Source organism: Anopheles maculipalpis, chromosome X (assembly GCF_943734695.1).
Source record: "Anopheles maculipalpis chromosome X, idAnoMacuDA_375_x, whole genome shotgun sequence".
Lineage (NCBI taxonomy): Eukaryota > Metazoa > Arthropoda > Insecta > Diptera > Culicidae > Anopheles > Anopheles maculipalpis.
Window position 1 is genome coordinate 13,874,566 of NC_064870.1, and position 24,292 is coordinate 13,898,857.

The 24,292-nt window shown below is 43.9% G+C and overlaps 2 protein-coding genes across 2 annotated transcripts in view; one reads left to right on the forward strand and one right to left on the reverse strand.

The window, feature by feature from the left end:
- Positions 1-24,292, forward strand: part of LOC126561974 (dynein axonemal intermediate chain 3-like) — a 216,142-nt gene that overhangs the window by 165,666 nt on the left and 26,184 nt on the right. The gene's annotated exons all lie outside the window — the stretch shown is intronic.
- LOC126561328 (uncharacterized) lies at positions 2,057-10,397 on the reverse strand. The gene is made up of 3 exons (XM_050217447.1): positions 6,217-10,397; positions 5,898-6,124; positions 2,057-3,947 (listed from the first exon to the last, which is right to left on the reverse strand). The coding sequence occupies exons 1-3, from the start codon at positions 10,390-10,392 to the stop codon at positions 2,057-2,059; spliced, it is 6,294 nt and encodes a 2,097-aa protein (XP_050073404.1). The 5' UTR covers positions 10,393-10,397.

Here is a 24,292-nt window from a genome sequence, read left to right on the forward strand (position 1 = left end):
TGTTATTTTCTTCGTAATGATGAGACATTCACATTCGGAAAAAAGAAAAATAGATGAAAATAATAATTAAAAAAAACCCTGTTTCCAAGTGTAAAAGATTGCTCAACTTTCAATTCTCAATTTAACAAAGCAGAAAAACTACACCTTTACCTATCAAAAGTTATTGGTCGGCGGCAGTACACTCGTTCCAGAACACGTTGGTGAAATAGCACTGGAGGCTTATAAGAATTAGTATCGAATATTCGTGCTCCAATTCCGGAATGAACCCAATTTCAAAGGATATCTCTTCTAAGACTAAGGTTAGTAAAGAAACAAAACTTCGTTATCAATTCCTAATAGTATCCTACCTGCAATGAACCATATTAAATTGTTTGCTTCATTATGGTACACCAATTTATCACCAACAAAAAAAACTCTTATCAAGACAATTATTTCAAACTATATTCTCAACGACCTCGAAGTTAGTCTGATACGGGCTTAAGTATTACTAAGCCGGGTCACAAAGTGTGGAGAGAGGGTGAACTGTATAAATATGATAAAGCAGTACAAGATAAATTTTTCTTCGTAACTTTAACGACCGTCTAAAGTCATGCCGGCCAGCGAATGGCTAACTAAACTGTCGATACCACGTAGTTGGATCGCTACACTATGGGGGGGGGGGGGGGGACGGTCCAGATGAGATTTCAACCTCGGTTCTGTCGTCTGAAGACCGGCGCCGTTGTCGCTTACAGCAACGGGCCGCCCCCGATAATTAAAAAATTAATTAACGAATGAATAAATCAGAACATAATCAAGTTAGTTGCCGTCTCGTCGTATCTCTTTAATATTTTTATAAATTGTTCCTTGCTTCGTAAGGTAAGGAAGTTATGCTAACATATTCAAGGGCAGCGGGGGTGTAGGTAATCCATGTTGAACATATTGGCATAATTGTGATACTTAAACCCAATGCCGTTTACAAGATCAGAAGTGTGCATGCGGTTTGGTTAAATCGACCTATTGCCCTGGCTTGTAATGCAATTGTTGTTCAAATAAAATTCTTTTAATCTTGTTTCCTATATGCTCATACGAGGAAAAAATAAACTATCATTCTAAATACCTTCTAAATACTAAAAATTGTACGGCTTATGGAGTAATGCATATTGCCATTGCTGTTCACACTCCCTATAACCGCATGTAAGAAAAAAAAACTCCTGTACATTCCACTTACATTCTACAGGGCTGTGCCTTTTGAACGATGCACGGATTACGTTCATTGTTTGTTTTGCAAATCCTCACGCTGAATTACAGCTAGTTTACGAAAGCTTGGTCACTATCGCCTTATCGGTCTCTTTGGATGCGTATGGATGCGAAAGAAAACCCCGATATCTTACTCCGACCTACATAGTTCCCAATGGATGTCTCGGTTTTTTGACCGTTAAAAATGTTTTAAAAGAATTGTCACCATTTTTTACTTCCCGAGACATTCTGCAGTAAAAAAGCACTGCGCCTCACCTGCGCTTGAAATAGTCTCGGTCTGACTCTTTTACTTTACCCTTTTACTCTTTTAAAAAACGAAAAAATGAATAAAAAAAATCAGCTGATAAATAAAAAATCTGAGAATTGATAGCTTAAAACGTAATGCCATCGCTTAGCGTAAACGAAGCAGAGTTAAGTGTTTTAATCGTAGTGGCTACGATAAAAAGAAAAAACTATCTGAAAGAAAAAATAAAAATAAAATCGAGAAAATCGAAGAAAATATTTCAAAACTTTTTTTTTTAGCACTAAAAGATTGAAAATAAATTTCTCTAGGCATTCTTCATATTTCAAATGTGTACGACTTCCCTATCGAACTACTAAGAAATTAAAGTGCAAAACTTATCCAGGTAGGCTTAATGTTGGAAAAAACTTAATTTCCGGATTGGTGCATTGTGTAGTTAAAAAAAAAAGATTAACGCTTTTTAAAAAACGTTCATAAAAATACACACATACACAAAGACACACACACAATCAACCATCAACACACCTCAGTGTGATGGTGTCCGGATAGATAAAATACAGCAGATAATCGCTTTTAAAATTAACCTTCCGCCGTGAGTGGATCACGCGCATGGTGAATTCGCACGTGCTTGTTGTGGTTCGTCTTGGTAGCGGACGTTTTACCGCAGATGTTACACGCGAATGGTCGCTCCCCAGTGTGGATACGCTTGTGCTCGGTCAGATAGTACTTCCGATGGAACTGCCGGCCACACACGTCACACCGATGACCCTTGTCGATCTCGTGCTCGCGCGTGTGCCGAATCCAGTTGTACTTCCGGATGAACTGACTGCCACAGTGATTGCACGTGTACGGCCGTATCGAACGGTGCGCATTCACGTGCGTCACAAAGTCCGATTCACGCACGAACGCACTCGGACAGTACGTGCACTGGAACGGTTTCATGGTCGGATTGGCATGCGTCCATTTGTGCTGCTTCAGGTTCCAGTTTGTGGTAAAGCGCTTGTTGCAAATGCCACACGAGTACGCCATCCGCTCCTTCGTGTGCGTTTCCATGTGCCGGCGCATGCTGGTTTTGGTGTACGGCTGCTGACAAATGCTGCACGGTTCGGTTTTGTTCTCCAGCTTCGCGTACTTGTCCGTGTGCGACAGGCGTATGTGGCGCGTCAAGCTATTGCGATGAATAAACTTTTCCCGGCAGTATGGGCACGGTTTGGGCTTCTTTTCGTGTGTTTCCTTGTGCCATTCCATTTTGGCCTGGGTGTGAAACACCTCACCGCATAGCGGACATACGTAGTCTTCCTTCGTAACCGTCCGGTTCAGATGATATCGTTTGCGGTGCTGTGCCAGGTTGGAAAAGCGTTTAAATGTACGGTTGCACAGCTTGCACTTGATCGGCGCATGTCCAGTGTGCACCCGCATATGCTCGATCAGTTTCTGCTTGATGACAAACTGTTTGCCACAGCTACGACACTGATGCTCCTTGATGCCAAGATGGCGCTTGATGTGTAGGGAGAAGTTACGCCACTGCTTAAAGTGCCGCCCGCAAGCAGAACACTCCACCGGATGCTCGAGCAAATGTTCGTTGAACAGATTAAACCGATCGAACTTCTGGTTGCAGGTGCTGCATACGTACGAACGGTAACGAGCCGCTATCGCACATGCTGGTAACATCCCATCACCCACCTCGACCTGGGCTACCACCAGTTGCTGTTGCTGCTCTTGTTGCTGTATATCCTGACTGCGGCTCGGCCCGGGTATTGCGCTGCCGGAACCGCCGCCAGTGTTGCTACTGCCAGCCATCGATATCCTGTTACTCTTTAGCATAGCCACGCTTTTGCGCTGAATTTCCTGCCGCATCCAATCGTAGTTCATTACAACCGGTATCGGTTGCTTTTTGTATGCCTGCTGCTGCTGGCTCATCTCACCATGCTCTTCTCCCAGCTGCAGCTGTTCCTGATGGGCTGACGGAAGCGACAGCAACTCATTCCCATGCTCCCGTTGCTGATGTAACCGCCTTTGCTTAATCGTGTCGAACACTTTCGGGCAGAGCGTACAGCGAAAGGTGCGTGTTACACTGCCGCTGCCAGACGGTTTGGGTCGATTGGACAGACCGGATTCATCCGCCGCTATTAGCGACAGCGTGGAGCAAGCGCCACTTACACCGAAGTAAGATGTCGTACCGACGGGGTCGTCGTACTTGATTTCGCACGCTTGCTGCTGGTGGTGATGGGTGCTGCTCACTTCATCGTACGCACCGGGTGGTTCGTGTATGCGTGCCACCATCATGTCGGCGAACGGCATTTTTGCGATTGAGTTCTTTATCCGGCGTGCCTCCGCTGCCTCGTCTATCTCGTCACTGTCTTCGTCATCTTGCGGCGGTTCTACCTTGCCCGCTATCATACCGCCACCGAACGGTAGCTGGTCTGTTCCATGCTGCTGGACGTGTTGGTGGGATGTGGACGAAAATTGGCTGTATTGTGGACGAAAATTGGGAAAAAAATAAAGATTTTAGTCGCTGTAATAGACGGTTTAATTGGATGGGATCTAAACCTTCGTTTAAATGATCAAAAGCAAACCCTTACTTCTATAACCATGGGTAGGTCATACATTTTGTCTGGGAGTTTGCACGCTAATTGTTGTCTAACTAATATGATTTAGTTAAGAATTCTATTTATTAAAAAAATCTATTTATTTTTTTATTTTCATAACTTGTCATCTAGTGTGTCAAATAATTTCCCGTGCAGTGTAAATCAATGAGAAGAATTATTTAGAAAAAGTTTAAGACATTTTAACATTATTTCCAGATATCATACATTCAGTGCTGAAATCAGTCCTTTTTGCAAGTAATTGCTTGTAATGACAAGTTCATTATATTTTTAGAAAAAAACATTTTTTTACTAAAATAGTCATTAAATCTGTGCTTAAAAAATCCATTTTGGGTTGTGCCATATGTGGCCAAAATGACACTAATAGACTTTACTAATGGTTTTCATCGAAACCCCGGACACGTTGCGATTTCCTGCCTTTTAAATATTTCCGGGTGCCCTAAACGCCCGCAAAATGAAGCACACCAAACTTCGCAAACTCATTATCCTACGGGAAATTTAACAAAATCCTAAACTTAGCACCCCAAACATGTAGACAGCCTGACACTGTACACAAATATCCATGCAGAAGGATATCGAGGTTGCTTTGCATGGAAGAAGCCAGTAAAAGCGGTTAGAGTATGCTGAAAAATTCTTGGTCAAACCGGGAGAGTTCTGGTGGATGAAAGCAAATTTAATATATTTTGAACAGATAGATTGTTGAATTGTGTGGCACAATTTTGATATAGAATTGAGTGAAAAATTCTGCAGCCGACAATGAAGCATGGTGGTGATCATGTTATGGTTTGGGTGCCTTTAGTCCAAATGGCACCGAATACTTGACTTTTTTTAATTCTACAATGAATCGATTCAAGTTTTTAGACATTCCAAAAAAAATTAAAAGCAAGTGCTGTAAAATTGAGCTATCGATCAAATTTTCAAACCTCGTCCAAGATAATGATCGAAAGTATACCTTTGAGTTGGTCAAGAAATGGTTGCTGTACGACGTCTAAACAATGCATACGCATCTGCCCCAATCGCTAGACCTCAATCCTATTTAGAATTTGTGGGATCATTTTGAGAAAAAAATTCGAAAACCATAAAAAAAAACTTGCTGAAATAGTTTCTCATGTAAGAATTTCTTCTGGGAGGGAAAATTTCTTCTGGAAAACCATAAAAATTTACATTCTCGATTAAATCGAAGAACTGAACCTACACTGTACTGAACTGTATCATGCGATCAGGGAAGGCAGGTCGAATTTGTTATAATAATTTAGCATCACAATAGATTCTCTTGCCGGCGAGGCCCCTCTGGTCAGTGAAGTTCCTCGCTCCATCGAGGCCCTTGCTTCCTTATCGTCGAGGCTTCCCTGTTTGACAAGGATCCTGGATGCCACCACCTTTGCACATAGGTTAATCGGCCACTGACTAATTGCCTGATTTATTGTTCACTCGACAGCAACTAATCCGTTTCGTGAAAATTTCATGCAAATACGATGAGCAAATTAAAACATACAATCTTTATAAAACGACAAAATACTAACACCCATAAAAAATATATGACCTACCCAGGGTAGGTGGTTGTAGAAAATAGGGGTATAAATAGAAAAAAAATTTAAAGTTTTTTTTTTAAATATTAAAGTCTGCCTTTTTGCTTTTTGTTGGCATTCGCAAAAAATGTTTTTTCCAGGCATTCCAAAAGTTTCAAGCTGATACTTCAAGCTTGATACGATAGCTCAATTATATTTGAAATTATTGAAAAATAAAAATGCAAATCATTCTCGGGTAGGTGGACGTTGAAATAAAGGTTAATAGTCAGCGAAAAAGATACTCACAAGGCAACGCGCGAAGTCACATATTGGTTGCTGACAGTTGTTCCGTGTGGATTATTAATGCCAACGTGCTGTTGCTGCTGCTGTTGTTGCTGTTGCTGCTGATGATAGAAATGATCCGTTACAGCAAAGATACCCTGATTACGACTGCTCAAATTCCAACACTCCTGTGCAGTCGATAAATCGTACGAACTCGGATAGATAGGCACATTCTCGCCGACCGCATACATCTAATTGCATCCAAAGGGAAAACAAAAAAAACAACTTATCGTTAATGTATCGTCCTATTGTTGTGTTAGGCATTGTCGGTAATGCGGTTTACCCGATGGTTCCACGACGTTACGTCCATATCGCCGTTGCTTTCTTGTTCGGAGATTTCGCCCTTCGCTGGCATCTTCTCGTCGGTGCGTATGTTAAGACTCTCGGTAGATGGCGCTCGCTCCATGCTGGTGGACGCATGCGATGATCCCGAGGGTAGTAGGGAGCGTGTACCGCCGTGGCTTGTGCCACTGCCTTCTCCACTGTCTTTGCCAAGGCCCGCACTGTGGTTACTGTTGCTGCTGCTGGTGTTGCTGGCAGTGTCGTTAGTGCTCATACCATCAAGGCTAGTTTTCGGCACCGTGCTAAGGTCAAGAAACGAGGAGATTGTGGTATCCTGCTCATCCTGCTCATCGACGTACAGCGGTTCGGTTTTTGCCGCTTTCAGCCCAACGATCGGTTCCTGCAATGACGACACGTGCGCGTGCTCGTCCACGGCGGCAGGGACAGTGCTGGCAGGATTGTTGAAGCAATGCCTCAAACATCCACCACCATCCTCCGCATGCTCCGTCGTATACAGCGTACCGTTAGCAAAACGATGTGACGATGACGGCAATGCCGATGATGATGATGACGACGACATAAACGATGATGAGGAGGACGACGTGCCCGCTTCGAGAAAATCTTTTCCACCCTTTCTTTTCATCGATGCCGACTTTTTACGCTTGTCGTTTTCTGGTTTTCGGCTGGCCGAACTGCAACGACCGGGAGCCTCGTACGATACGGCATTCGTCACACGAAACTTAGGCCGTGGTACGCCAACGTGCACAATATTGCGCGTGGAAGGTCCAGCTTCAAGCATATCCTTCTCATCATCGGTCGTGATAATTCCCGAATTGAAACGTTTCATTACCAAGCTTGCCGGTAAGTTTGATCGCGCTTCGGTGCTGTGCTGCATCTGTGATTCTCGTTGTTCGGCGGAATTTGTTCCATTGGTGGCACTGAGTGCAGGCTCCACGACTTCTTTTACATCCATGTCGGCCTCAACCGGTTCCATTGCGTCCGATGGCTCTCGGTTCATCCTGGTCAGCACCATTAGCAAACGTCGACGGGAAGGTTGTTCCGCAACAAACTGAGATTGTTGACTTGGCGAATTTTGCTGTTGCCGCAGTGGTGGTTCCACTTCAAATACATCCTCATAATCTTCATCCTCGGTGTCAAACTGTTTCTCTTGCTCACCCACTCCAGTCTCGTCGTTGCATGCTTCCTTTACATCGCCTTCTGTCTCCATCATATCATCCTCATCCAACTCTTGCACCTCATCATGGTCAGCATGGTCACCCTCAACCTCATCTCCCTGCAATTCGGAGGCATGTTTCTCCTCCTCTTCTTTAAGCTTCATTTGCTGCTTCTCTTCCGTCTCCCGGTGGTTATCGGCATGTGGAGAGATTGCACACTCCGAATTTCTCAACGACGCGGACGACACTTTTTGCTCGGCCGAGGACATTTTTTGCCGATTGCCAAACTCGGACGTACCGCTCGCTTTTCTAGGCAGTGGATGGTAGATCGTTTCGCCCGTTTCGCTTACGTATGAAATATTGTAAGCCCCGACATCGATCTCTTCCGACGGTCGCAACACCTTTCGACCGGCGGCATTCGGCGCAGCACCCGCAGCATCTGTGCTGGGTGTAACGAACGTGTACGATGTACGGCTTCCAAGCATCATGTTCGGATTGTTTAACGGTTTCGCCGCAACATCAGCCGGTGGAACGATGTTTGCCGTGCGTGTAAATTCCTGCTTGATAGGAGTCGTCAGCAATGGCTGCTGGCTCATCATATCCCGCTCTGTGCGCAGGTATGGTTGTGCATTTCCACAGTTAATGTCAGTCTTTTGAATTACGGCCGTTATGCCGTCGAACGTGGTGGAAGAAAATGGTACCGTGTTCGCTTGTTGTAGCTGTTGCGCTGCGTTCGTACACACTACTTCCGCCAACGTGGTAAGCGCGGTGGCCTCTGTCGTTGAAGCAGATGAACCTACTGCCAGCTGATCATTGTCCTGCGCAACATGACCACCATCCACCATAGGTGAGCGTGAAGCAGCAGCAGAAGAACAGTGACCTCCCTCTGCAACGGACCGTTTTGGCTTGATCGCAAGCTTTTTAGGTGGGCGAAAGCGTTGCTTCTGCCTCGCTGCATAATCTCGACTAACGGTAGCAGCTGACACACCCGATTTTCTCGTCTCGTCCGCTGCCGCCGGTACAGATGGCGCTGTACTGTTGTCGGTGTTCGTCGAACTTTCGGGGGTGCATTCCAGCTTAATGCCTTGCCAAGCGCGCACAATTTTTGGTGAAGATGATGAGGCCCCGGCAGGAGAAATCGTCACGGTGGTCGGCGTACAGGCACCTGCCACCCGAAATACTAAACGTTTAATTTGTGATTTAGGTTCTTGCTCAATGGGCGAGGGAGCGCACGGTACTGGTTGCGGTGTCTTCCGGATAACGCTAGTAACCATTGCGCTACCACTGGTGCCAGTACTGTTCGCATTGGTATTGCCGACAAACGTTGATGCTGTTTTCTCGGCGGTCACAGGCGCAATCGGTAGTAAATCATTCTGTTCTTCAGCATCGGTAGCGAAATGCTTTTCCTCCTGTTGTGGAGCTTCCTCCCATTGTTCCGGCACCTCTTCGCTTGTATAGTTATCATCGTCCTGCCAACCGTCACTATATTCCATCTCATGATCGTAGTCACACGTCTCTATCTCTTCCATATCGTCCTCCTGCGGTTCGTTTTCCATGTTACTGGAGGCGGCCATATTGACCGACTCTTGCTGTTCCGCGGGAGGTTCAGTTTTGGTCGGCGTTATCGCTAGTAGCGAACGGTTTGATCCACCGTTAGTGGAAAACGTCGATGGCCGTCTTTCGGTTGTGGGTGGTATCAGCGTCGTCTTGTCGCCGACGATCGACATCTGGCCGGCATTCAGCTGGAGTATAATTTCCTGAATGTCCTTAAGTTTACTTTGCACCTTTACGTTGCTTATCACTTTCACAACGTTTGCCTTCGATGGGGTCGTTACAGAGTTCTTGGACGAGGTGGTTGTAGTTGTCGTCACGATTGATACCGGAACGATGGTTGATTGTTGCTCGGCTGAAGCAGTAGACGAGCTGATGCTGCTGCAGGTAGTGGTAATGGCGGCTGTTGTCGCAATCTTTGCAGCAATCGTAGTAGCTACCGGTACACTGTACACAGGTTTCTGCGTTGAGGTGGACAGTGTTGTGTTGGATGTTGTTACGGCAACTGTTTCCTCAACGTTGCGGTCGGACACCGTCTGAACCGTTGCATACTGTTTAAACGCGGAGCTTGATGTTTCCGACTGAAGTTTCGGCAGCATCTGCATCGGTTGACCGACAACACCACCAATGGCGGGTTTCGGTGCCACGTTCAGTTGCACCGTTGGCTGTTGCGGTTGTGTTGGCGTTATCTGTGTATTTGTAGCAATCGTAGAGGATATGGCCCGGCTGTATGGTGGCGGTGGACCGGAATAAAGCTCGTTTGTGTAGCGGGGATAAACGGTGGCAGTGGCAACAGCGGTGCCTATCGCACGCGGCACACCTGCTTCACCGCCACCCGCCTCGATGTAATCGTCCGCTATAGGGCCGATCCCTGGCAGCTCGGTTTGCATTGCTCCAATGCTAGCAGATGGTGGTGCTGGTGGGTGCGTTGCGGCGGCGGCGACGGCTGCTGCTCCTGCTCCTACTGCCGTAAGTGCTGACAACCCAGACACACCCGTGACGGGCTGTACTATTTCTCGCTTGATAAGCGTTACATTGTTCAATTGAAAGCTGGGAATACAGTGCGCATCAATCGCTTTCACCACCGCAAACTGGGGCGGTTGGCTCACGGACGCCTGTACCGTATTGCTGGTGGAAGCTAGTATCGCATTGTCCATGTACACTGGTTGCCCATCGTAAATACCGAGTGAGGTTGGCCTTTCGTTCGTCCGGATCGTGAGTGCGGCATTGCTCTGGGTGACGGTACTGATGGTAGACGGATTGCCTTCCACCGGTATGACATCATCACCGCCTAGCTCCTCCAACGAACCGGAATAGTAGCTTAAAGCGTCGTGCTTTACTCTGTTGACTAACGCCTTTATCACATTTTCTTTAGGGTGAGTGTCTAAATGCTCAGCCAGGGTCATGCCCGACCGAAGGTACAGCGTACAGACGGGACATTCGATAGCCATTTTGGCCAGCGGGGAGGTGGTCTTGTTTCCCGTATCACCGATCTGTTTATTCTGCTTAGTTTATTCTTCGCCGGGTGCGGTTAGGGAGCTAAAATGAGAAAACGATTTACGGGAGCATTAATTTACATTATGAATTGAATAAGCTTCACAATATGTATTTCATTTTAACACCGGGTTAAACACGTTATTTTGTAACAAAATCTAATGCTGAACGAATGGTAGAAACTCATATTTTACATACAAAAAAAGTAGCAAGCAATGACTGTCGATGACTATATGATTGTTTGCAGTAGTGATGGATTTGTTCTCATTTTCAAGGGGGGAAAGGGTGTTCTCCAAAACAGGACAATTGTTGATGGTGAAGCGAAATCGATTTGAAGAAAGCAAATGGTCTTCGTAGAATATAATTACGCCAACTTCGTAATAATTTAAAAAAAAACTGGTGGTGTAGTTGTTGATAATGATGCAACAATAGAACTCAAATAAACGAAACGGGGTTATTAACGACTTGTGTAATAGAACACATAATTCTTTTGTTTTGGAGAATGCGGAGGCAACACAGGAATTACTCCGGAGTCCACATCGATTTTGATTTCGGTTTTTAGTCCGAAGTCAAATCCTCAGTGGACTTCCGAGTAATCCGAGTAGTTGGACGAAAAATATTGTTATCCAAATGCACCCTGATTGAGAACCCAGTCAAATATTACGCCCACGTAATTTTCCTCTTATTGAGTCTTAACGACCTCTAAGATCATACCGGCCCTCGAGAAATGGCTCTCTAGACTGCCGATACCACGTAGTTTGTTAGTCAGTCCTCAATACGGGGGGACGGTCCCCGGATGGGATTTGAACCCCGGCCCTGCCGTTTGAAGACCGGCGCCGCTGTCGCCCAAACCACCGGGCCGCTCCCCATAATAATCGTAATAAGCCCACGTAATAATCGAACTAAAATTTATCCAACTGGAGAACAGGAAAATTGACCCTTTTCCGTTTTTCCTCTGCAACTAAACAACCTGGAGAGACTGTCTTGGCTTGCCATTAATACTGGGATTTGATTTGCTGCCCGTATAAAGACCATTGTTACGATAAAAGGTTTACCAGTCCATAGAACAATGTTTAGCATAGCTTGAAAAATACATAGTTCAAGACACACAACATTTTCCGACATGCACACACATTACATCAGTTTAGCTACGTTGGTTCAATCGATATATCATCACATCTTACGGGTGTATCAGACTTAAGGTAGACGATTAGATTGAAAAATGAAAACGTTTTTGATTTTTCTGATCTTTCCATTTCTTCAGATACGTGTCGAGAGATAGGTTGTAGTTTTTTCTTTGAGTTCTATATCTCTCGCGGTAGAAAATGCTGTGTATTCCCGTTTCGGGGCTATTGCAAGAGTTACATTGTCGGTAATCTGCATTATGCTTAAGACAGTACTTTGACTAGTCAGTCGTTTGAATTTCGTGGAGGATCAGGTTTGCTTTATCGTACCACGGGGATTCTTCAAAATTTTTTTCGAATCTAATGAGTTTTGTTTCGTTTTAATTCTCCACTTTTTGTTATCCATGCTCTAGTTTCTTTTTTTTCGAGAAGCATATTATAAAGGTCTGTTAAACGTAATTTGTTATTGTATATGTTTTGTTGGGGCTGCACGGTGGTGTAGGCGACAGCGGCGCCGGTCTTCAAACGCCAGGAGCGGGGTTTAAATCCCATCCGGGGACAGTCCCCCCGTAATGAGGACTAACTACCCGACTACATGGTATCGGCAAGTCTAGTAAGTCATTACGATGGCCGGCATGACCTTAGAGGTCATTGATTCCTTTTTTGGCTAGATCGGCAGCACGTCGCATTTCCAATCAGACCTCGGTTCCTTGGAATTTATCTTATTTAGGTGTTTGAGTTTTTACTTCCAATTAGGATGTTATAGTCTTCGTCTATATGGTTTAACGCTAGTACATTTCATAGAATGATACACGCGGCCTGACTGTCGGTGTAGAATATGAAATTTTCTATTTTTTTTCTGTTGTGATGATGTTAATCGCTTTTTCTATGGTGGTTCTATTGATGTTATTGGTGTTTTGTTTTTCATTTAATACTTTTGTGCTCTGTATCTATTACTGTTCTTGTGTACTGTTTAGTATATGCCTATTTCGCCTCCCTCCATGATGTTAGGGTGTAACATCTGTGAAAACCAATGGGCTAGTTTTGTTTCTAGAAGTGTTTATTTCTCGTTCGCAGATGTGTGTCTGGGAGTTGTTTTACCTCCGGCTATGTTTTTTGAAATATTGGGGTCCATTTCCCATCGAATTTTAAGATTTTTGTACATATAGTTGTTTTTAATTTTTGCCATCTCTCTGAATTTATTAATGGTTTCCTCAATGTACTTTTTTTTTCTTGGCATGTTATTTCCTCAGTTAGATTTTGTCATTTGTTCTCTATGAACTTTTGTGTATAATATTGTTTTTAACAAGTCTCTTTTCGTTATATATTTGGCCCGAATGTGCGGTAGTGTTTCCGTTACTAAAGCCATTAGAGTGTTAATGGGGGTTTGTTTTCGAGCATCCTGTAACCTTTCTACGCGACTGCTTTATGATTTTATCTATTGATTTTAGTACCGTTTTTTCGCATTTAGGGTGTATAACGAGCCAGTTTCTAGGATCGCTACTCCCTTAATTTTCTTTCAACGTATCATCTACACGACCCTGTATGCTTGCGACGACACACACACATATATACGGGGTTGAAACTTAAATTCTTCCGCTAGTCTTTCGGTTCAAGCTAAGATGCGTTTGCGTGGAAGCACTCGCTGTGGCCACTTTAGGGAACGAAAGGCATTCCGGGCAAGCGTTTGACAGTTGCCAACTTGGGCGGAGAGGCTTAAAGGTTGATACCGGTTGTTGTGCTGTAATGGATTGATTGTGCTGCTGCTGCTGCTGTGTGTTTTTGCTCTCTCATCTTTTCTTCCAATGGTTTCCTTCGACCCGACGCAGCTTACCGATGCTCTGAGGTTAAGCTGCCTGTATGGAATGCGACTATTGTTTTTGGACGTGGTACGAAGGCAGCCATCTTTTCGATGTGGAAAAAGGGAAGACCTTGGCACAGGAGAGCACACATTCTTACGGATTTCTTTTTACGTATACCCTAATATTCACTTTTCAATCATTTTCACGAACCATTCACGCAATGCAATATGCTACGAAATTAGTTAATATAACCATTTTTACCACAGCTTTGGCCTCGGAAAGAACTAACTAAAAAGCAGATAGCCATCATGGCCGTAAGTATTGACTTTTTAAATTATCTCTCATACACCCCTACACGGTTTGCTCTCTCTTTTCTATCAACACGGAACATTCGTCGCGCATTCTCATATACATTCGGTCTCGTTCACGCTCTCATTTGCTCCTTCACATTCTTTCTCACACAATGCGTATATCACAACCAATACGCACTCGCTTGCGCTACTGTACGGGCATGTGAGCTTTTGTCTCGTTCGCTCTCGTGCAAAACCCACCCTATACGCCATTGTTCACCGAAGCCAAAAGCTAACCCAAAATCATTATGACGCGTAATATGCAATTTCGTATTCACCAAAGCATCCCCTAATATGCAAAGAATGTTAATTTGCTTAACGAAGTTAAATAACGTTATTCACCTGCAGCCAAACCACACCACGGACGAGACTACAGCTTACAACTAATCTATGCGTTTTCACTGCAAAACTCTCACTGAGTGGTACGGGCAAAATGTAAACTCACAATCGCTGCATACCACGAACAGCAACGAACGGACGCACGCACACACAAATATGAGCGCTCAAGCACCTTCCGCTACACCGTTTACGAACCGTAGTTGAAGGGCTCATCGGCCAGGGGTTGGTAAATTATAGTCTGTTGGTTTGTTATAAAGATAATTTAGGCTGGTGGCACAGCTCCATTGTTCCGATTTTTTCGCGTGATTTGATTATCATTTTTATTGTTTCAATTTTCAATTTAAATCGAAAGGTTTTGGTATCTGGCTAATCCCATATAAAATTTTGACAGGCTCATGCGAAAAAATCGGAACGGTGGAGCTGTGGCAAAGGCCTTATACAAAAAGGCTTGGTAGGTATAAACATAAAGAGAAAAATCGCTTCTATGGTAGTGCTTTGCAGATTTACATTCCGTTTTTGTTTGCTCCCACAAGCTACAGTCGAATGAAAATGCAATCATGGGCTGATCGTTAAAATGTAACCACAAAAGAAATGTTTAAAAAACACTTTCAAATGCTTATCTGAATACAAAAAAATCAAGAGCAAATATATCAAGAGCAAACTACAGCCGCGTGCAGAAATTTAAATAAATTTGAAAATATTTTCTCCTTGTTTAAAATTTTAAATTACCAACTGTTCAATGCAATGCGTTCATTGAAATCAATGCGAAGCTGTAAAAAATAAACATCAAAATTACAATTAAAGCCGTTTCTCCGTTAGCCCGTGTATACGCCAGGTTCTTAAAATGCGATTTGAAATGAGAGAAAATTTCACTTATTCTTCTTCTTCCTTGGTGTACAGGTTGTATCCCCCTAAAGGAACTAGATTGGACCTACTCTGAGGCATACTGTACTGCGTTAAAAGAGAGGACTGCATGTCCATATCTCTTGTTATTCTGTGTTCGTTATGTCTTTGTGTTTATGTCAAACTTCTTGGTTTCTATGTCGTTTTGTCCACTGTCTTGGAGAGGTTCTGTTTAGGTAGGAGTGTACCTTATCATTATTTTCGTTATTAATATTTTTTTGTTTTTTGTTTTCCCGTTTTTTACATGTATCTGGATGGACTATTTATATTTGTGTTTTGTTTCTATGATGTTTTGATGCGTATTTCACTTCTTAGATTTTCTATGTATGTTGTTTGTAATTCAAATAACTATAAGAGTTTCTTTGAAAAGCTCTCGACCTCTTCCTATGATGTAACCTTTTTATCATTATGTTTGTGTGTAAAATGTGAAGTATATCATATATATATATATATATATATATATATATATATATATATATATATATATATATATATATATATATATATATATATATATATATATATATATATATATATATATATATATATATATATATATTTATACATATATATATTGAAAATGTTGTTCCTTTTTTGTATTTTTAGGAAGTCTCTCTTTTTTCTTTTGATTTCCTTTAGTGTGTTGCGAGTTTTTTATTGCTGTTGTTCATAAACTAGCTTCCAGCTTCTAAGATGCTTCTAATGTTTGCTCTGTAGATGGTTAGGGCTTTATAAGGGTATATGTTATATTTTCTGGCGCATAGTTTTCATTTATTTGGTCTATGGAGGTTTTCCAGTTGTTTTTCTTTCGTTTTTTTATTTTTAATTTGAGTATGGCTAATTTTTTCCTGCATTGAATCGCGTTTTCTATGGTTCTATTGATGTTGAAATTTGATCTGGCCGCGTTTCTGTTTTGTAATGCTTCTTTTGTTTCGTCAAGATTTCAATATATGTGTGATTTTGCCTTTTTTGTTTTTTATTGTTTGTTGGGCTTTGTGAGAGAATTGTTTAATGGTGTTAATTTGTTTCGTGTGTATGAGATTTCTGTCTTTTATGATTGTTTGATTGTTATGTTTGTTGAGTACGGTATGATAGGCTTCTATTATTTTGTGATTGCAACGCCCTATATGTTTGTCTTTAATTTTTCTTTGGATAAGGTTATACATGTCGTTTGATGTCATGGTTAGATCTATTGAGGTTTTTCTTGTTGTTTGGTATTATAATTAGGCTAGTGTAGTGTTGTATTTCGTCCATTATCGTCTCTCCTTTGCTATCTATTTTGTCATCACCCCGGTAATTGTGGTGTGCATTAAAATCTTCTGTAATGATTTTTTTTTGTTATTTCATGTGCTGTGTAAGATTCTGTTCATTGTGTTTTTACTTCTATTGCACTTGATTGTGAGATTACATATGTTGTTATTATGTGTATGTTTTCGTTGTGCTTCCTTCATAGTGACTCTGTTTGTCTTTGTATTTTTTTGATTTCGTATTCAACTACGAAAACAGGGCACTCTTTGTGTAAGGCTGAATGTGGTTCGTCGTTTCATTATTACTACCTCTGTAACCTTTTTGGTGTTCAAGCCCTTCAGAATCTCTTCTTCTGTGAGATAACGAAATGCATCGCATCTCACTACTCCTTTCGATGAGTTAAGTGCCTCATGATCGTATACTTTGACATCATTTTGTTGTCGCCATGATTGAGATTTATTTTTTCTAGTTTTCTTGCCTCGGTGTTGTTTCTGACTTGTATCAGTATTCTTCCATCGCGTAGTTGTGTGGTTTGCTGCAGTTTGTTTCCAATGGCCATTTCCGTCGCTTTTTCGAAGAGAAACGGGTTATACGTTGCTAATGTTTTTCCTTGGGTTGCACTCTATATTATCATATATATTTCCTCATTCTCTGGCGATTCCCCTATATACAGTCTCGTTTTTCTTCTTTTCGTATTGTTTGTTGTATTTTCTTCCTCTAGGATGCTGTTGTAGGATCCAGCGATCCTCCTCCGGGGTCATTGACCCCCATGATTTGAGTATCCTTCTATGGCTTTTTTCTTTTTTTCCCTTTTCCTAAATACACTCCTTACCTTAAACTTCTAGTCGTTCGTGGTTCGTCCGTCTTGTTTCCCATCCGCACCCGATCAGGTGCGATCGGAGATCGGGTTCCAACCCGATTTCCGACAGGTCACCCTTCACCTGATTCAGCCAACGAACTCGCTGTGCTCCCCGACGCCTCGTGCCGAACTGGGGGTCGCTGACGAATAACCTTCTTGGCGGGGCATGAATCCGGCATCCCCATAACATGCCCCAGCATCGTATCCTGCCGGTCTTTGCTACCGTCAGGATGTCCGGTTCTCCCGTATAGCTCAGCAAGCTCGTGGTTCATCCTTCTCCTCCACACTCCATGCTCGAACATACCGCCAAAGATGGTCCGGAGGATGCGACGCTCAAACACGCCAAGAGCGTTTGCATCCTCCGCTCGGATGGTCCAAAACTAGTGGCCATATGGGACCACCGGGCGAATCAGTGTGCGATTTATCTCACATTTCGTGCGGTCTCAAAATCTTCTGGATCTCAGCAGACGGTGAAGGCCGTAGTAGGCACGATTCCCCTGAACAATGCGTCTCCGGATTTCGCTGCTGACATCGTTATCCGAAGTTACTACAGTCCCAAGATAGCAGAACTCCTCTACTACTTCGAGGTTGTCGCCGTCGACTAACACGCTGCTTCCCACTCGGGCTCTATCGCGATCAGAGCCGCCGGCAAGCAGGTATTTCGTCTTCGTCGCATTGAACATGAATTCAATTCTTGCTGCTTCACGTTTCAGTCGGGTGTACGCCTCACACACCTTCGCTGTTGTCTTGCCAAAGATGTCAATGTCATCCGCGAAGCCAAGAAATTGAAGAGACCGGTAGAGAATCGTGCCACGGATATCGTTGTCTAGCCCCGCGCTTCGTATGACACCTTCCAAGACTATATTGAACAGTAGACAGGAGAGTCCGTCCTCTTGTCTCAAACCCCTGTGAGATCCGAACGATTCCGACAGCATGTTCGATACTCTCACTTTGCCCTGCACCCCATTCATGGTGGCCTTTAACAGCCGGAGCAGCTTTCCGGCTGCTGGTGAAAATGGTGCCGCTACATTATGTTCCATAGCTCATTTCGATCTATGGTATCGTAGGCCGCCTTGAAATCGATAAACAGATGGTGCGTAGGGATCTGGCGCTCTCGGCACTTCTGGAGGATCTGCCGAAGAGTGAAGATTTGGTCGGTGATGGATTTGCCTCCAACAAACCCCGGTTGGTAGCTGCCGACGAAATCTGTAGCAAGGGGTGCAAGTCTGCAGAACAAGATCTCCGATCTCCGATCTCCGGCCCCATCTTGAAGAGCTCTGCCGCCAGTCCATCATTACCAGCAGCCTTGTTGCTTTTAAGCTGCTTGATGGTGCTGGCAACCTCATCCAGAGATGGCGGAGGCACTTCGTCTTCTGCGTTATTGCTGTCACTGATGTTGTTGCTGCTGCTGTTGGCTTGTTCTACTGCTTGCATCAACCTCTCCTGTCTCTGCTCCGTTCAGGTGTCCTTCGAAGTAGCTCTTCCAACTTTCTATCACCTTCCGCTCGTCTGTCAGGAGATTTCCCTCTGCGTCCTGGCACATCGCGGTTTTAGGAGCAAATCCACTCCTTGCCTTTTTCAACCTCCTGTAAATCCATCGCAGATGTAAATGAATGTAAACCTTCGTGATCGCAGATGTAAATGAATGAAGGTTTTTTTTATTTGCAAATTTATACATCGTTTCAAAGGACCTTGACGCCTTGTTAAAGCATTTTAAATTATCTTATTTTATAATACAAAATACAAAAGGCTGACTAAGACAAAGACACTAACGAGTACACGAATTCATGAAACGAATACAATAGAGCAACGCGGCACTTGTCAAATTCGGCTCATAGCGGTTAGACACAAAATTAAATCCACGATACATTAACAGGAAAGGGTCTGAGGAACCGAAACGATTGCGGCGTTCCTCAATGTCTAGTAGTCTCCAAGCTTGGGCAGTTCTCGATGGGAGGTAAAGGCTATCTGCAGAGAGTAGAGCCGGCGAGTCGATCCGATTACAGGCACGCTGCCGCAACGTATATTTAGACCGAGTAGCGCACAGTGACCGCTATAATCTACGAGAGTCCACCAGGAACGTTGAATTTTGTGAATTTTCGCTGGATGGACTCTTGGACTAAATCTTGCGGCTAAGACGCTTTGACAGGCAAATAAGCTTACTCCTTTGGACTATGAACTCCAATTGCTCCTAGAAGTTCAACTTATCGTCAAGAAGCACCCCAAGGTCCCTGAAGAAAAGGCTTTCGTTCGATGACTGCACCGTTCGGGTTTTAGGCATTAAGCAGGATGTCACTCTTGCTGCCAAAAGTGAATCAATACACTTCGCAACGCATAACGTCGTCTTCCTACTTGCCCTTTCCGGCCCACGCATCAACTCAATTTCCTAACCACGTGTACTCTGCCCTTCCACACATACGGGGCCAACTTGCGGTCGAAAGTCAGCTAAGAGGGTTTCGTCTGCTCGTCACGGAGTCCATTTACTAGGCGACTACAAATATTCTCTACAGCGTCAGCTTCGTCCGTTGTGGCAGGTATTTTGAGTGAAGAAGTTTCTTTAGCACCCTTTTACTTTTCTCGCCATCTAGGTCATTGTCAGTGCTGCCATTTACTGCGAAGCTAGGTGAAGTTTGTGTCATCAGCATTTTGCTTTTCGTCTCGTTATTTCTTCTGCCCGAGGATCAAAGTGGCCGGCCAGGATCCTTAAGTAAGCTTCCGTCTACATAGGAGAGCCTCAAACTAATGTTGCCTATGTCATCCATTGTTCCCTCTCATCGATCGTTCCATATCCTAATCTGCACCTTATCCTCACAAGCAGGTCTAAACATCTAGCTGTAATTTGAGCTCTTAAAGCCATACACAGTTGGATCAGATATCCTCAGAATGTATGTATTACAGCGGGTAGAAGAATATTTCTATTTGATAATTAAACGCGCAACACATTTCACGACACATTTTAAAATTACAGTCGTCGCTAAATTCATAACGACGGCATCGACCATGTGTTGCTGGTTGCATACTGTTCGGCGCAGTGTATGCGAGCTTTCAGAACAAGCCAAAGCTTTCTTTTATAGTTACACCTGCATCACACGGTCTTGCAATGGCTTGGAAAAGTTCAAATTTAAACACAAATAGTTCGGCACACGTTATCGGGGTTCGCCCGGGTGTTGGAAAGGTTTTATCTTACCATACGCCACAGGAAACGTTTCCAACAGAGGGAAAAAAAAGGAGACTCACCCACCCGACCAACCCCAAACCCGATATCGGTGACCGAGTAAGGGCAAACGTTTTTAACTAATTAAATGATAAGCTTTTGCAGCAGGATGAGCACTGCTCGGGAAGGCCAAACGCCTGTCCGGTGTTGTCGCGTGATGTGCTCGAGACGTCACTGGCGGTCCTGCTTATCGTGCATCCAATCTTTATCCTTCACCGGGTCCGCGTGATGCGCGGTATCTGTTATGCTGCTATGTTTGCCCGCGGTGGAATTCGGATGATGATTGTCATGCTGGTATTTTGCTACGCTCATTGCGCTGTATTTTAGTGCGTCGCCTGCGTACGCTGGATAGTTAGCTCTAGTGACTAAGCACCGGTCTAAAAAGCTACGGCGACATACGAGTGAGCTGTTTATTGTTTTTATTTATTTTTTACTTCCAACTGTAACGCTTGCGCAGCAAGATAATTTCTCAAGATGATGATGAGGTGATGAGGTGTTTGAGACATTCCATAACTACATAAATAAATTCTCCCGAAATCAAAAGAGCCGTAGATTGAAATCATAATTTTGTTTTGTTTAATGAAAAGCATAGTAATCGAACGTTCTGGAAGTGGAGAGAAAAAGTTCGCGATCGCGTGACAAGTTTTTGTTGCTGTTGCCCTTTTCTTCTGCTCTCAGCACACGATCACAGCAAACACACAGAAGTCGACCGCAATTACGCTCAATCAAAGTAATCTTCGCTTTGAAAGCGCATGTGTTTCTGTGTGAATGGAGATGTATGAAAACGGTCCAACTCTCACCCTTTCTTTCGCATAATGATATTCCCAACCGAAACGAGGTTAGGTTGGCGGCTCTTCCACGTGCTTTGGTATGCCATCGATCGACACATGATTGGTTGTTTGCGACGTCGAGCCCTCCTGATCAACATTACGTGTGTATGTGCCGCTGCGTATATCTCGATGCGTAACTTCAAGTTCCAAGTCCACAAACAAAAAGAGAGAAAAAACAAGTATCAAAACTTCAGTTTTGGCAAGATCCACTTGTTTACACCGTAATTTCGTCGTCTTGCGCTGTATGTGTGTTTGTTCAAATCAAGGAGACACACTTAAACTTCAGGATCAGAAAGTCCACCACCATCAAGATATCGTCAGCGTCGATCGTCGGCATCTTCAGCATCCAGCTCGGGTGCGGGTTAATCGCGGAACAGCCGAGATCACCGGGAGTCATCAGAGGGCTTTTGGCGCGCGAAAGGTAGTGTGTGAAGGGGGAACACTACAGCCGCACGCTGATTGGTCGAAACGTTTTGGGCTCGACCTAAACCGGTTTTTTTTTTTGCATTACGGTGGCGCCCGTCGCCCGTGTGAGTCTTCTGCGTCTTCTTGGATATTGGCTAGGGTGGTTGACGGTGGAGGTATTGGGTAGCCTTTACGTCACAGCTTTTCCACCACTGTTCACCCTTCCGAGTCCTCTGTTTCTAGCAGAACCCTTTTAAACATAAGATAAGTGTACAGAGTCTGCAGTGGAGTAAACTGCGGTCTCGGTACACCAATATTATACACCTGCCAGTAACAGGCGCTTTAGATATCAATCGTACACACACACACACACTCACAGACGCACATATTATCTCAAGCTATCATTCATCCACGTCATCTTTCACCAGCTTGCTTGGATAGCTGTAGAACACTGTCGATTTTAAATCACAAAGATGCGTAAACGTTATTGGAGAAACCACATGGGCTCAAACGTTTTGGGCTAACCGTGCGCCTCCATCGACAATTTAAAATTGAACTCTCGATGTGTGCGCCTCCGTACAGTGAGACGGCAGCCGATAACCTTACTTCTCCTTGATTGGCTTTATGCGCCACGTTGTATGGGCATCAAAAATATGGCATCCCACCTTCACGATTGTCAGCAGCATGACTGCGCAAAAGAGAACCAACAAAAAAAAAACACCCAAGAATAAATCAACACGCCATTGACAATTCAAAATTTGCACAGTTTTGTGATAAGTGGTAGCAAAAAAGCTTCGCCGTAAGCTAATACATCCGATACCCGTAGAACCAGATTCTCTTCGAAACGCTTCATCCGCAAGGCAAACAATGAAAGTTTAGAAAAATGGCAACGGTGCAGACCTTGAGCAAACCATATTTGGTAACAAAAACAAAAAAGGGGAAAACAAAAAAGTCCATTGTGGGCGCCATGTTTGTTTTATTTTTAGCTCTATTTCGCTTGGCTGTTAACAGTGTTCTGAGTGTTGTTAATTAGTCCCTAACACTACTAATAAAACCATCTACCAAAGCGAGCAACCGTCCAAAAGCGAGCGATAGTAATGGCGCCCTCTAGCGAACGCGAAACGTAATACGAATCGTGATAGAGACTGATAGTGTGTTCAGGGGTGAGTACTGGCCGTGAAGCCAACGGAGGACTGGTAGCTGCTTATAACGCGAAATACACAGCCTGTGTCTCAAGAAAGAAGATTGTGTTTTTCTTTTTCGAATTGGGAATGGTTGAGGTTATGATGGCATGGCGTTTGGAGGGTGGTGGAGCTACTTCGGAGCGACTCGGCGTTTTTTTTTAAAATATATTCTCGTTTCAAGTTGGCTCTTTCTTCCTCAAGAGTGCCAACGCTTCCACCCGCATTCCGTTCCGTATACCTACGATACGTATGCCTCGATACGAAAAAAGTAAGACGCAATTTCCGATTGATCCTACCCCCAAAAATTATATAAGAGTATGGGGTGAAGTCTGTGGAGCGTGAGGTGAGGAAAAGGAGCTTGGAACAAAGCGAGCGAAAAAGAGCGATAGTGGTGAATGAGGGGGATGCGGCTGGCTGGGGGTTGGAGTCGAAATTGTTGGACCTGCTCCACACACCAACTACGTCGTTCTTCCCCAATTTCTGGTGGTGTCTCTAGCGTTGGGGCGCACGGTTCCCGACCGCATGAAGTGGAGCTCGCCTACGACGATAACACACACACACACAGTGTTTGTGTGTGTATGCTATATGGCAACAGAGACGTGCCCCCTTCACAAAATCAGTTGTGTGAGTAAATTTTGTGTGTGTTTTTTTGGGGGTGGTTTTTAAGTTTTGGTATCGGTCGTGACGAAGCTACGACGCCATGATGGAATACGGCGATCGTGTAGCCGAACCATTCGCTTCTTATCGAGGCACCTTGCAGCAGGATCCTGTTTTGGGGTCGCACAAAGAAAATAAATCATCAAAGATCAGGCTGACGTTAGTGATACGTTTTTTTTTACTTCTTTATTTTTGATGCTTCTAAGCAATAGTGGTTCTGGAATTAATTTTGGGTTCTGGGTTAATCTCGCTTCCACTTTCATCGTTCTCGCTTTTCGTCTGAGTAGGTGATCTGGTTCTCAGTGTCAACGACCATGCCTTTAATGAATCTGATCTCATTCTTTTTCTATTGATACTCGACTCATCTCGAGAACTCTTAGTCAGCCATTTATGACTTCCTGAACTTGAACAAACAATTCTATTTTTAGAATTCCGAAATATGTATGTTATTTTTTTCTAATTCTAATGTCTGGAACACAAATTCAGATATTTGAATATCTCTGCTTAGCTAGAGAATTCTGATTGCCTATGTTTAGCTGGAAGAGTGAAGAGAAACAAGATAAAAATCGAATTTCCGGTTCACCGGTACTCGGTCATGTTGTTTGCGGTTAAGTACCGCTAACGAGAGTTGTTGCTATTCTACCCCACAAAACAAGCTGGTCGTCCTCCCGTTCTGATTCAGGGAGGTGTGATCTTGCCATGGCAATAAGGAAGGAAGTGATACGAGATGTCTGTTGATATTAATGGCGACCGAGGGTTGGCCTTTTCCCGTCAACCGTAACCATTTCCCTCAGTCCGGGCATTCACGACAGCGGACCGACAGCTTCAACAAGCTGTGTGTGTGTGTGTGTGTGTATGTGTGCAATCTGATCCGAACCGCACCGATCCGATTCGATTACCGAGTGGTTGTTTGTATGTGCATCTGTTGCATCTCCGCTATGC